Source organism: Nicrophorus vespilloides, unplaced genomic scaffold, assembly GCF_001412225.1.
Source record: "Nicrophorus vespilloides isolate i.1.1-1 unplaced genomic scaffold, Nicve_v1.0, whole genome shotgun sequence".
NCBI classification, from domain to species: Eukaryota; Metazoa; Arthropoda; class Insecta; order Coleoptera; family Silphidae; genus Nicrophorus; species Nicrophorus vespilloides.
The window spans coordinates 606750-621608 of NW_017096594.1; the positions used below are offsets into that span (position 1 = coordinate 606750).

Below are 14859 nucleotides of genomic sequence, written 5' to 3' on the forward strand. Positions count from 1 at the left end.
GACTAAGTGAGGTATTTAAAATTTCTAAAATAAGTATATGTTTTATTTACTTTAGCTTGAGAAAAATACATTAAAAATTGTTGTTATTGGGGTAAAAAAGTGAAGGCAATGAAAAAGTTAATTAGTCGAATGAAAACGGTCATTTTTGTTTCACTGCAAAAATGCTTATAATAGTTTCAGTTTAGCATAGCACCGAAGTGTGGATAATTTAGTTTTGTTCGTTTACTCGTACATTTATTTTATTTTTGCATCTCGTTCATACAGCTGAAGCGGCGCAGCTGTGCACCCTCTCTTTATTATTTCACAAGTTGTTTTTAGCAAAATTGCCGGGTATGGAATACTCGAACTGGTGATTTGCATGTTTCCTACCCTCGGGTATAGACTTAGTGTTCCGGGTTAAATAGCCATGGCTCGATGCCATGACGTGCCGGCTTTGCACTGCCGACTGAAGATCACCGGGCAGATTAAACCTTACTGAAGTGGGGAGTTGGGGTTCCTTTCCTGCTTCACATGAAGAGAAGTCGGACCCTCTTGCTAAACTCTAAGCGTTTATCGAGCCTCCTCCTCGAGGATGAGGAATACCGAAGAAGAAGAAGTAGGGGGATAGGTTCCGAAATCCTATACGTCGGAGTGTATTTTAAATTTTCCCGCTGACCTATAAAACTTTACGACTTCACAGAGGGAATCTATAAAGCTGAGATATATAGTTCGAGACTTTAATATCTCTGCCACCGTCGGGGACAATTTATGTTCGCGGGAGATTGCAACAACCAGAACTGCACACGTTATTTGTTTCAACGTTTATTTATTTATTTAGCAGACGCAGGGGGTTGGAAAAAAAGGGGGATGAGGCACCGAGTATTTCCACCATTTTTTCTCTCGTTCTCTCTCGATACGTTTTGTATTTCTGTTTTGAACTGGGAATGGTTGGATAAAAAAAAAATCGGAGAACAGGTCGACGATAAAACGAAAATGATTGATTTTGTGCGCATTGCGTGCGCCAGAACCGACCGTATAAATATTCATGGGATTCCTATATCTGCTCGCTCGCATGCCGTAATTAATGTTTATTTTGTGTAATTAGTAGCTACAATGCTCTGCCGGCCCTATTCTGCGCTAGCTCTTGAAATAATATTTACACTAAGTTCGGCTCGGATATTGCCATTTACAAGCCACCCGAAGAAAGTCACTTAATCCAGAGAGATGAAAAACAGGAACGCAATCAAAGGAGCAAACATATTTTTTTAATTATAAAACCGATATCATGGCAATACGTCGGAATTATAATTTTAACAACACAATATATGTAATGCGCATCATTTCTACTTAGTTTAGTTCACAAACGCGGTGCGTATTATATACGAATACGAAATCAAGTTATTTTCATTAACAGCAAGGACGTTATTTTATGGGAAGATTAGCAGGAATTATCAGATGATTATGATGATGGTAATAATTATAATATCATCACTAATATCTTTGACGTTCACTTAACAGCAGTATATTAGCTTAATACTAGTAGCAGCGATTAAAGTCATCAACAATATTTAAAAAAATGGTCTAAAAATTAATAAACTGTAAAATGTCGATTGTTATAGGCATACTTTGTACATAATTTCTACTTATTTTAGTTTGCAAAAGGTACATGCGTATTATACACGAATACAAAAAATGTAATTATCATTATTGAACATCAAGGCAAGTATTTTATGTGAAGTTATGATAGTGTCATTAGTTGATGGTGATAATTATAATGCATTCACCAAATAATGTGAATTGTTAAGGTCTCAACATTAATACACTGTAAAATCTATATTATAATACGCATCATTTCTACTTAGTTTTGTTCACAAAACGGGTGCGTATTATATATGAATACGAAAACGCATTATTTTCATTAACAGCAAGGACGGTATTTTATGGAAGGATGAGCAGGTGTTATTATATGATGATGATGGTGGTAATTATAATTTCATCACTAATATCTTTGACGTTCACCCAACAGCAATAGATTAGCTTTATACTAGTGGCAGCGATTAATGTCGTTAACATTATTAAATAAAAAGTGAATTGTTAAGGTTCAAAAAGTACATGCGTTATACAAGAATACGTAATTTTAATTATTAAAAATTAAGGCCAGTATTTTATGTGAAGTTTTGAAAAATGAATATACTGCAAAATCTCGCATACTATGTACTTATTTTGTAGTCAATAAATATTGGGATGTTTATTAAACTTTAGTACAAGATTGTGTGCAAAATTAGTTTAGTTTGCAAAAAAGGACATGCGTATTATACACGAGTACAAACATCGTTATTTTTATTATTCAACTGCAAGGCTGGTATTTTATGCGAAGATGATTATGATGGTGATAATAATTAATGTCATCACTTAAAAATGTGAATTGTTAAGGTGTTAAAATGAGTATATTGTAAAATCTCGACTATAATACGACTGTTCTTAATTTGTACTCAAAAAATCGGGCTGTGTATTATACATAACTACAAGCTTGTGTATGCATAATTTATACTTATTTTAGTTTTCAAAAAAGGACATGCTATAATACGCACGAGTAAAAAAATTGTTATTTTCATTATTTAATTGCAAGACCGGTATTTTATGAGAAGATGATAATGATGTTTATAATTAATGTCATCATTTGAAAATGTGAATTGTTAAGGTCTAAAGATGAGTAAACTGTAAAATCTCGAGTATAATACGCACAATCTGTATTTATTTTATACTTAACAAAAATCGGGCTGCGTATTATACTTAAGTACATGCATAATTTAAAATTATTTTAATGTGCTAAAAAAGATGTGTGTATTATACACGAATACAAAAACGTATTATTTTTATTATTGTACAGTATTAAGAAATGTTATCTTTTATTGTACTTCTGCCTTATACAATGGAACCTCAATTAACGAGCATTTCGATTAACGAGGAAAATTAATTGTAAGAAAAATTACTTGCTTAACGAGCGACGTTTTGAATAACGAGTGACGCTGAGAAGTGACATATTATGTGTATTTTTGTATATGTTTCACTATACCAGTATTTCACTATACAAATAAAAATCCGGAAATTTTGGAACGGATTAAACTCTTTAAGCAAGATTCACTGTAAATTACTTTTTTATTATCAATTTAAAAAATGTTGCAAAATTATAGGTGCGTATTATATACGAATTAAAATTTTAACAGAATTTTTCACGTCGAAACAAGCACACGAATTGTATACGATTACGCTTAAAATTTAATTTAATCAGTTTAATATGTCTTTCAAATTGGAAATGTTTTTGATAAATAATAATTATTAAAAATATTTTTTTACTAAAGATATGGACGCAATAAATGTATTTACAATTAAAATATTAATATCGATATGCATTCATCAATTAATACAAGTAAATGAAATACTAAAAAATAAAACGAAGTTTAATTATATTCAGCTTTCAGTACTTTTAATTGACAATTAAACCGTCGCTATTATTAATTAGCTATTTTATTAAAACGATATTTTGTATTATAATTTTGTTTCCATGCACAACGCGAAATCAGTTTTTCAATTTAATTTAAACACTACACTTAATCATCTTATTGATTGACATCTTTTTTTTCTACTATTAATTATAATTTCGCATAAAATATCTACGATATTATTAGTTTTTTAATAGAAAATGTGTATTTTTTTATAAAATCGTTAATCATTGAGAGTTTTAAGCTGTAACTAACTAAATATACATCAGCCGATAATTTATATAAGAAAGTAAGTAAAAACTGCGCGTCGTTTATCTTTTTTGTTCATGTTATTAGTTTCTTATATTAGAAGACAGTTTCAGCACTTCATATTTTCTTGGTATTTTCGAAAACTTGTATTCAATATATGGTGCCAAATTTTCATATATTTTTGTACATTGAGTATTTCGGTTTTTAAAACCTATTTTTGAATAACCGGTTAACTAATTCGAAACCGGGATTTTCTAACTAAAAACTGTTTTTTTAAATAAAAAAAATACTCAAATCTTCAAATCAATACTGAACTCTCATCCTCTCGTCATCGTTTTTTCCATTGTTATATGTATTGGGCCTCCTGAAAAAATCTCTTTTTTTGTTAAAATTAGAAAAACGGATTTAACCGGTTTTGTAGAAAACTTAAGATTCATTAAAACGGTTTTTGCACAACTTAATAATGACTCCTATATGTAAACATTATTTAACATATAAAAGTTACGTTTAATTTTGAGCTGGTTAATTTAGTTGTTAATATAAATAAATAATTTGTTATAAAAATGTTTGTTTATAGATAAAAGTAATAATTTATGTGTTGAATTTGTATGATTAAATATTGAAAATCTGAAAATTATGTAATATAAAATCTATTAATAGTGTCAATAATCTATAAAATAAGTAATGACGTGTGATGTTAGTGGATGAAACACCTTTGATGCTTGCTTTGATAACTGATACTTCCATTAGGATGCTTCATCGCAAAAAGAGCAAAGTATCATAATGCGGATAGAAGCGGATGGATTCATCGAGCACAAAATTAATTTGTTAATTAAAAGTTTCTCCGCATGCCACTCGTAATTAAGAGTCTTTGATCAGTTCCACTGAAATGGAGCAAATGTAATCTATCTGGCTCACGGTTCTTCCAAACTCAAACACAAACACAAATTAATTGTAGCATTACCAACAGAAAACACGTTCATTTTCAAAACAAAACAAAAATTAACATATGAATTATATAAACAATATCTTTATTAAGGGACTAATATTCAAGGAATAACAACACTTTCTTTAAGTTTAAATTTTTGATAATTATATAAAAAAGTATAAACCAACAAAATTCGATATTTGCATATAATTAAAATATTTATTTTATTTAAAAAAAAAGTATTAAAATGTAGATGAAATAAAATTAATTCAAAAAAATTAAGACCTTTCCATTTTTTTCTAAGATACATAAATAAATTAAATAACAAATTGTATAAAATTGTTTCCAGTTTTTCAAAATCATTTAACCTTTTTCATGAAAAAATAAACTTAAAAACTTTTGTTTTCTTCCATTATTTTTCCAAATCTATTATAAAGTTTGTATTTTGTAAAATTGCCTGCAATTATTCAAAATTTTGTAATTTAAATTATTTTAACAAATATTTATTTTATTGATGTTTTTTTCAAAACTCATTAATATTTAAAAATCCTTCATTCTAAAATAATTACATTAAAATATTGGGTCATATTTAATTCCCTTCTTTCATTTGAAAAGTATCTTATTACATCAAACAACCTAAGTCATCATTAGATTAAACTCGAAAATTGTATTTTTTAAATTAATGTGTGTTATAAATAATAGAATAGTAGTATTAATTGACACATACTATAGTTAACTCAATTCATGTTTAGAGCAAATCATGTTATATCTAATGGATTCTTCTCGGGAGCGAAATCCCGGGAAATAAGCTTATTTTTATAATTATTAACAAACAGAATGCTAAAAATATACAAAAAAATTAAAACAGACGATTAAAACTTCTAAATATAGCCATTATTTTTAATGATACATAATGGGAATTGGAAACTAGTAATTTGGTAGAAGTGATTGATGAAATTTCTCCATCCATTAATACATTTTTGGTTATGTTTATTAAGGATCTTTTTAGCAAATGCAATAATTGTATCCCATAAAGTTTCTTGTTTTTCTTATTAAATATTAAATTTGAGGGCGGAAAGACCTTGGTCGTTAGCCCTTTGGCCAGCCTATTAATATATATTTTTTTATTGTATGTTAAAATTTATTTATGTATGAATTGTACTTTTTTTTCTTCTTCTTATGTATTGATATTTGGCCAATAAATTATTCTTATTGTTTAAACAAAGTAGGTAAACAAATTATTACAACAAACATAATGTGATAAATAATATATTAGCTTAGTTTCCTCAATTTTTTTGTTTAAATATATTTAGATATGTGTTTGAATGTGTATATATGTATGATGCGGTTTGGATGTGGGGTATGGTTATTCAATAGGTCCGGTAGTTTATTTGGTCCCGATTACATAGGGCATAAAACATGGTGCTGGCGCGGTGTTGCGGTGTAATCGGCCGGAAATCCGCAAAATTTCAATTCGCGCAGACACCCACCGAAAACGGGACGAGCTGCAATTAAAATAAATGAGATTTCAAAATAAACTTCGCTCACATTGCCCAGAATACGTTTGCAAAGGATATGTACGAGTCACATTTCACTCTCGTTTCTAGTCTGCGCCGTTTCCACCGCCGCAGCTGCTGACACTAGGACAAAATGAAGCCAAATATTTGCAGAGGACGAAACCGCAAAGGATATATACGTGTATAGTGTCTGATCCACCAGATGGATTTCCATTGTAGAAAACCTTTTATCTACATCTTATCTCCAAGCTAGCTTCCCTTCACTCCTCTCTGCAAGCAACTCACCCTTCCAACTCCATCCCTCCTCTCTCTTTGCTACGTCCTTTTCAACACGCCGAAATACACAGGACCGTATTTCCTCATTCCCGCAGATCATTCCGTTTAATTAAAATAAACGTTTGCTTTTAATTTAATTACTCCGAGTGAGAGAGGCAAAGCTCGAGGTAGAAAAAATACTTGCACCAAAAAAAATATATAGAAGCCCTTCGCAGATCAGCAAACAGTTTAGGATTTCCGTCCGACGGTTTAAAAATATAATCGTGCTGGGCCGTCCCAGGAAGAAGGACGAGCACGGGAAAAAATCTAATTTATTTCACAATGGGGTTTAAATTGGCGACGCCATTTATAACGGACCATTTAAAAATACATTAATTTGGGTGATTTTCAGTCCCCTCACCAACAAGAAACAAGTATAAATAAGTCCTTGTTTTTCAATTCTAATGTTACGTCAACATTACATCAAACATGTAACAGGGTTTATAAAAAAAACCGGTTTTTGAATCTCAAGAAAGATTTCTAATAAAATTTACTTCACGGAAAAGTATATAGAAAAATTAATAACAATAAATAACTAAAATATTAATCTATTCCTTCTTTTTCTTGGAAGATGATATTAAATAGGAAAGAATGTCTACAGATCTTCGTCTACTGAAAAACGACAAATTCAAAAATTGTATATGATTTTTAATTTTTTCGTTCTTCTATTTGTACCCTCTAACACTAAAAACTCTATTTTTAGTGTTTTAATGAACGTCGATTTTTCCATAGCATTTTCTAAAGTTATTGTTAAGTAGTCAAGAATACGATTTAATTCCTTCCCGATTTTCATGAAACTTAGTATTTAAAAATATTCCCGTTTTATGCCAGAGCAGATTTTCTGTAAAAAACGTTTATGTTTTTAATCACATAATTAATTTATTTTTATATTTTAAATTTCTTCAAAAAAAATTGGTTTTCAGAAACCTGGTTTTGAAAAACAACAAACCCTAAAGAATACTGAAACTTTCATGATTACACATACTTTGAAATTATTTTCATTCCATTAATCCTTCAAGTCCTACACATTACATATTACTATTATATAATCCAAATCCTGATAATAATACTATTGAATCAAATAAAATTTCTCTATTATTAAGAAACTTCAAAATTTAGGAAGTTATTATTTTTTGTTTGCATATTATAGATTATTTTTTCTCTCTATCTCAAAATTATTAACTGAACATCAATATTGTATCCTACTTGTCATGGACTAGGTATGAATGACGTTTGCTTTGGTAGAAGGAACAACCCTCCAAGCGATTACCTGAATCAGACACCATAGTAATAATACCCATCTACCCAACCTATCTAATAAGATCCTGTATACATAAACAAAATTCATCCCTAAACTCGGCCGATTTTCCTCTCTGACCCGGAAATTATGTTCATAACCCTCCAAACCTTTCCAAATATAAATTCACAGCCTATACCCTTTATATTTACTCACTTCCTCATTCCATACAAGTCTATTTTATTAGTATTATAATTGATTTAAGTTTGTTGATTTTGGAATGTTTCCTCTCATTTATTATGACAAAATATAAATTCCGTTTCAGCATTTATTAATGTTATGTAAACATTATAAAATCACGTAAAGCTTACTGGAACACAAATAAATGAAGTGAGTATAGTTTTCGTTTTTGAATTTAGTCCCAAAAAAAGCTGTATACTTCGCTTCGGTTAGTGCGGATTCACTATAATACGGTTAGAAAAAACTTTTTATTTACTTTAATGATAATACTTTTTTCCTTGTTATTGGTATACTTCTTCTACTACAAAATGTAGAGTATTATCTGTTGGTATGTTGATTGGTTGCCATGGTGTTTCATAATAGTAAACTAAACTGTCAAATTATTTGCATTTGCAAACTATGATGTAATGAGTATTAACTTTAATAATTTTATTCTCACATACAATACTTTTATTTTTTAATAATGATTATTAAGTAACCAAATAATTGCATAATTGTATCTAGCTATAAGTAGAAAAAAATATACCACGTTTTCTTGTTATTTTGTAAAGCACGTAACTAAAAAAGTCTACTTAAATAATACATTATGTTGTATTATTATCTTTTTTTACCCTCTGCGTTATACGAATCCCCATGCATTATTATTATTATTATTGTTTTTTTCTCTCTTGCTCGTTTCCTCCTAGTTCCTTTTTCGTAATTTTATTGTTTTGCGAAAATATTATTTCAAGGAGGACCATCCCTCGCAATGAGGTAATTTTACACCCCCTACTGTGTGTATGTAGAGGTTCGCTCCGCTCCGAACAACCCTCATTCCGTTTCTCCCCGGATTGCACAAACACACATAGCCCGAACACGAAATGTATTTAATTCGTTTTTTTAGCGTTCCGACGCCGCCGACGTCCCTACAGAAAAAAAGGAAGTATTCCGAGTTGCTTCTGGAATATTAATCAAGCCTGTGGAATTGTTTAAAATCGCAGTACCTTTTTTAAGTGTACTCACAGAAAATTGAAAGAGAATAAATTATACACGTGTATACCAAAAAAAAATATAATTGATAAATCGCAAAAGAAGCAGAATTTATAATAAAATTAAATATTTGTTTATAAATTTCCGAAAAATTTTATATTTACATATATTTGCCAGTAAAATTAAATTTACATATTAATAAGCGTTTACAAAAATTAGTTAATGATGAAATACTTATTTTATATAACTTACAATAGTAAATTTACGAAATTTATAAGCAGAAAAATATTAAATAAATAAGTTTGATTAATAATGAATTCTATCAAAATCAGAAATAGAAGTAAGAAAATATTTTTAAGATTATTTTAAATAAATTACATTGTATCAATTTTATAAACTAATGTATAATTAATGAATATCTACTTTAATATTCCTATTTTTAAAATTTTAATTTATTATATTAATTATTACTGGTATGACAACATCATATATAAAAAAAATTCTTTATTCCGGCGATTAATTTTCATGACTGCAATCATTAAAGTCTATCATTAATTTTTCTTGGGCACTCTCGAGAAAATGTCAAATGGAAAGACTTACTTAACGTTACAAATTACCGGCAGCACTAATAACCAGCTCGGAATTTAAATTGTTACCCATTATTTTTTGTCTGAAAAAGGAAAGCGCGCTGGTTTCTTCTTGCAATAGGTATGAATAAGTAAATGAATTAATTACTGTTTATTTTTGATAAAGCCTTTAATGCTTATTATATAATTGATATAACACAAAATTTAATAAGTAATTTATATAAGTGTACACCTGGCAAATACTATTCAAAACTAAGTTTTGTTACTTAATTAAGTTACTTAATTTTGTCTATTTATTACATAATTCATATAATTTAAGCATTTGTGTAGACGTGACAAAAACCAATACATTTACATAGTATATTGCTACGCATATTCCACTGGTCTAATTCATCTGATATTTCTATAATATATAGAGTCAATTCTTAATCGGGACACATCGGAATTAGTACATTTTGTTCCGATTTTAAATAAAACACATCTATGGATGTATGTTAATCAGATTACTGTCCCGATTAAACGGAATTTTTTTCCAGAAAAATTAAGCGGAAATGACTGTATTTGTCTATTTATCACATAATTAATACACTTTATGTATTATTTTATCAGACATTTTTATATGTGTACACGTGGCAAATAATATTGGAAAATAAACATATTCCTTGATAACTTATTTATTTATGTAATAATATATAGTACTATAAATATGTATATCGAAATGGAAATATTGGACTGTATATATATAAATACTAAGGTAAATTTAAAAATGTCTTACCTGACGGATAATGATGGGTGGAAAGCTGCAGGATTATCCTGCTGCGAGAATTTGGGCAGAGATCCTTGCAGAAGGGCTAAACGAACGGCCAGCAACAGGCCGAGCTGCAAATTTATTTTCATGATTATTGCATCAATTAGGAAGGAAAATCGGTGTGGCTTACCGATGTGAGAACCTTCGCTGCGCGATTGGCAAACTGTTGAGTCTCCTTCGACCATCTCACCTCGAACATTGTCCTGCAAAACATTTCAATTAAATCCTTGCAAATTACACGATCCTTAAAACACTCACTTTTTCAAGGAAGGCCAACTCTTATAAATATCATAAGCCAAATTCAGAACAAAAACAGTAATACCAGTCTCCTTAGCTAACATACTGAGACCTCCAAAAACCACGCTGATCCACAGTCCGTGCTTCTGTCCGTCCATCCTGCAAAAAGAAACGCAACTTGATTTAAGGCGGAACGCGAGTCTGGAATCGCATTATTTGCATAGCAAATAAATTTTATTCAGGAAATACAAGCAGGTAATGCGAATTCCGGGGAAGCCTAAATAATGTGCATCGCAGCAGGGAAGTTGGCCTGAAGGAGGTTCGGAAAGAAAATAATGCTGAGAAGTGCACCTTCGGGTAAGAAGAACAGCAGGATGAGTTGGAAAAAGAGAGTAGTATAATAAATATACACTAGCCAATTAAAACTTTCCTCTTCCTCTTCCTGGAGTTTACGTTCCGCATCAAGGAAATAAATGCTTTCAGCATTAAAGATTCGGCTTACGTTTTTTTTAAAGGACACTTGGGTGTAATGCAAACAACAGCCTCATTATAATTGTAGAGGACATTTTGAAATGTCAGTTCAGAGTCGGTGCTAATTAGACCGCAGCACAAACATATTTTTACCTGCGTGGAAAATAAACTGGAACGCTTCATTCCTTTTTTATTTTGTTTTCCTTCTCTTCATTTCGCGTAAATCGCGCTCGAATCGAGTTACATAACGGAGCGACAAATTCTATTATTGTTCGGCTTTTATTTTATAGGAGCTGCTCGAATCCCAAATCTCGACGGTTATTAACAGAAATTTAATACTGGCACGATAATAAATTCACGGGTAATGTAAATTATTTCTAATTCGATTCGTGGCCCAAAATCATGGGGAAAACTCCCTGGGACGGCTCGTTAGCAATTCCTCGTAAATTATTCGCATTTCGGGCAAAATGTCCGTAATTCTTTACCGAGATTATATAATCATCCATTAATATTTGAAACATTCTTTAAGCAGATTTTAGTATTTTTAATAACATCAAAATATTAATTAAATATAGAAATAATATTGTCTTTATAAATTAAATATATTTTTATTTATTTGTAATTATTTATTAATTTATTTCTACTAACATAGGACACTCTGTCAACTATTTTTTAAATTATAAAATTTTAATTTTACAGTATAAAATTTTACGTAATTGAAAAGTGTTTGTTTAATTTTATAAAAACTTTTTTTTTAATTAATAAGAAACAAATTGTATTAGTTTGCTTTTTGTTTCGATTGTTGCTTGTAAAATATTTGTTCTTCAAAAAGCTTGAATTTAACAAAAAATAGGCAATTCAATTGTCCGTCGTAATAATTTACAGTCGTGTTACTTTCCACTGCGGTTCAGTTCTCTGCTTTGATAATCGGAAAGTTGGAAAATGTGTGTAAATAATTCAGCACAGAAGAATCCGTAAATACAATTTATATTTCTCTCCCCCAACAGCGTATGTGTGTGTATATCTATTTTCCCTTGAAACACCTGGGAAATCGCGTGCTCCGCTCAGAACGCTCTCACACACATGTGAATTTCATTCCTCTTTTATTTATACCCTTGCATTCCTCTTCCTATATTCATACTTTTTTTTTATCCACCTACCGCGAGGACGAACGTGTATGTGCATAGACATACGACTGTCTTTTTTCCCAGTCCACATTCCAATTTATGAATATTTATTACAGCATCGAGGGGAAAATTAATACATATTTATTATGTGCGAATAAGTCGACAGTTTTTCTTCTGTAAACGCATATTTTTCTAGACAAATTTTGTTTATTTTACAACTGAGTATTATTTTAGATCAATACATTTTTTTTTAATATTTTTCTTTATTTCAAAATTTTAGATGATTTTTATACAAATTAAAGTTTGTTTAATTCATTTCTTACGAATATTTATCGTAATTACTTGAATTATCCTATACAAATAAGAATGTTTTTACTTAGTTTCAAAAACGAGATGCGCTCGCATTTTTTTATAATGGTCACTAAGTAGATAATGCGCAGAAGAAGACATAAATGTAATTGTTGTCCGGCGTACCTTGCATACTTTAATCAATTGACTGTAATCGTATTTGTTTTTACATTTTATGAAAATTACTTAGTGAAAAGTGAGGTTAACAAAGATGGTTTTATATTAAATTTATTAAAGTTAAATGTTTTATTATTGCTTCAAATTTATTTTATGAGATCATTAAATTGTTTTATTTTTATATAAACATTTCATATACTTAAATTGATCCAAATCAATAATACACAAAGAAGGCGCGACGCGCCCTTCTATCAGTTGACAGTGTGTTGTTAACAAGCCTTACCTTTTAATTATTTAAAATCCCGGAATGGCGAGTTGCACAACAATGAATTATTCGGCGCGGAAAATCTGGATTGAATCCATCCGGATGGGACCTTGTTATTGTCTCTAAGAACCTCTGAATGTGTGCGGCCAAGGGTGTATAAAAAAAATACAGGCAGGGTGCTTCGGAGGTGGCGAAAAGGGCACCCTTTTATTCTTGAGCCCATTCGGTTTAGAGTCGGTAGTCTATATTTTATTCATGTCCTTTGACCCGGCACAATACATATATATAAAAAGGGGGAAGTTTTTGGGGGATTGCAGTGGCGTAGGAAATGTATATTGACGTTATGGCACGAATTTCTATACTTCGACCACCGAAAAGTCTTTACGGCCCTTTTCTTTCACGTCTCCTTCCCTTTCTTATATACTTCAATATTTTTTTTTGCACTTTCTGTTCTACTTCCGGCGGCAGGATTATTTATTCATATATTACTTATCCCGAAAGAGCGCTAGTAGGAGAAAAAAAATACACGAAGTGGAATCAAATTGCTCAAACGAAGCGCAACATTTCGCAAACCTAATTCATTCACATGAGGAAAATTTATTCGCAAAGAAAATACGCATTCAAATGAGCACGGATTCCGGCAATATATAGATGTAATTTTAACAAACTTAGATAAAAAAAAATATGTAGATGATGTTCGTCTTTGAAAATACTTGATTATGTAAATAATATTCTGTAAAAAAAAGTTAGACTTAAAACATTCATTTTTCATAGAGAATAAGTTTAGATACTTGTTATTTTTAGAAATTATGTAATTAATTTAGCATTATTTAGAATCAAAAATAAATTAGTTTATTCGTTTCTTAATACTGTATTAAAGGAGTATTACAATAGCTTAGGTTAGATTCCAGAAGTACATTTCAATTCAAGTTAAATAAATGAGATTGATAGTGAATGACAAGTGATATTGCCAGTGAATAAGTAGTGACAGTTAATGACAAGTGATATTGACAGTGAATGACAAGTGACAGTGAATGACAAGTGACATTGAATGACAAGTGACAGTGAATGACAATTTTCACAGAGAAAGTTATTAGTCACAATAAGTAAAAGATTGAAAGCTGTTGTAATTTTAGTGAATTCAACTTAGTTTTATGAAGGGTTTACGTTGTTCTACAAAAGTGTTAGGTGTAATAAAAAATAAAGAAATAATCGTATTGTGTAAGATACAAATAGCAGTTAGGGGGCAAAAATCGGTGCTACAATGATCTAAATTAGGAATTATCGATTAACAATTTTATAAAAACACAAATCGTAGGAATTCATCTAATTAATTATATTGTTAGCTTTTAGAAGCTATCTCCTTAGAGATTAAAAGAAAGTTAGGCACAGAGGGACAATCCATCTCTCAAATTGGTAAGGTTTTTTACCACATTAGATTCGATCTTGGATCGTGACTAATTGCTTCTGGAGGCTATAAAACACAGATATATCTCAATCCGTGATAGTGTTTCGATTTGTAAATGCAGCGGTTTCCTTTTTTCGACTGCCCGTATTTTTTTTGCCCTATACTATTTCCAAACCTGACGTGCAATCCATCAATTTCACTAGGGGCGTTTAGAGTGTGTGCGTTAGAGGAACGAAGATAGCAGTAGAAGCAAGCAAGCAGAAAAAAAAGTAGTAGTAGGAGGAGGAGTAGGAGAAGAAGAAAATAAGTTAAAGAACTGTGGTGGTCATTCTTCACGCGTCTCTATCATCCCTCATCCCCAGGACTTATCGTCCTTATTTTTCTTGGCCACTTTTTGGCCGCGGCCGCTGTTTGCGTTACTCAAAACTTGAATTGAGATAACTCAATTCGCGTTTTCAATTAAGATAATTGGAATTACACGCAACGCTGAACTTGTGAACGTTGCGCTAAGTGTATTAAAGTGCCTTCGCTTTCAATAACTTGGATGCTTCGGA

General features: G+C 30.5%; 1 protein-coding gene across 2 annotated transcripts in view; it reads right to left on the reverse strand.

Annotated features, from left to right (window-relative positions):
• Positions 1–14859, reverse strand: part of LOC108557490 (transmembrane and TPR repeat-containing protein 1-like) — a 274214-nt gene that overhangs the window by 18283 nt on the left and 241072 nt on the right. For both annotated transcript variants that reach the window (XM_017914017.1, XM_017914018.1), the window contains exons 6-8: positions 10591–10728; positions 10463–10535; positions 10300–10403 (exon numbers count right to left, since the gene is read on the reverse strand). In XM_017914017.1, the coding sequence (XP_017769506.1) occupies positions 10300–10403; positions 10463–10535; positions 10591–10728 (315 nt within the window). The remainder of the gene's footprint in view (positions 1–10299; positions 10404–10462; positions 10536–10590; positions 10729–14859) is intronic.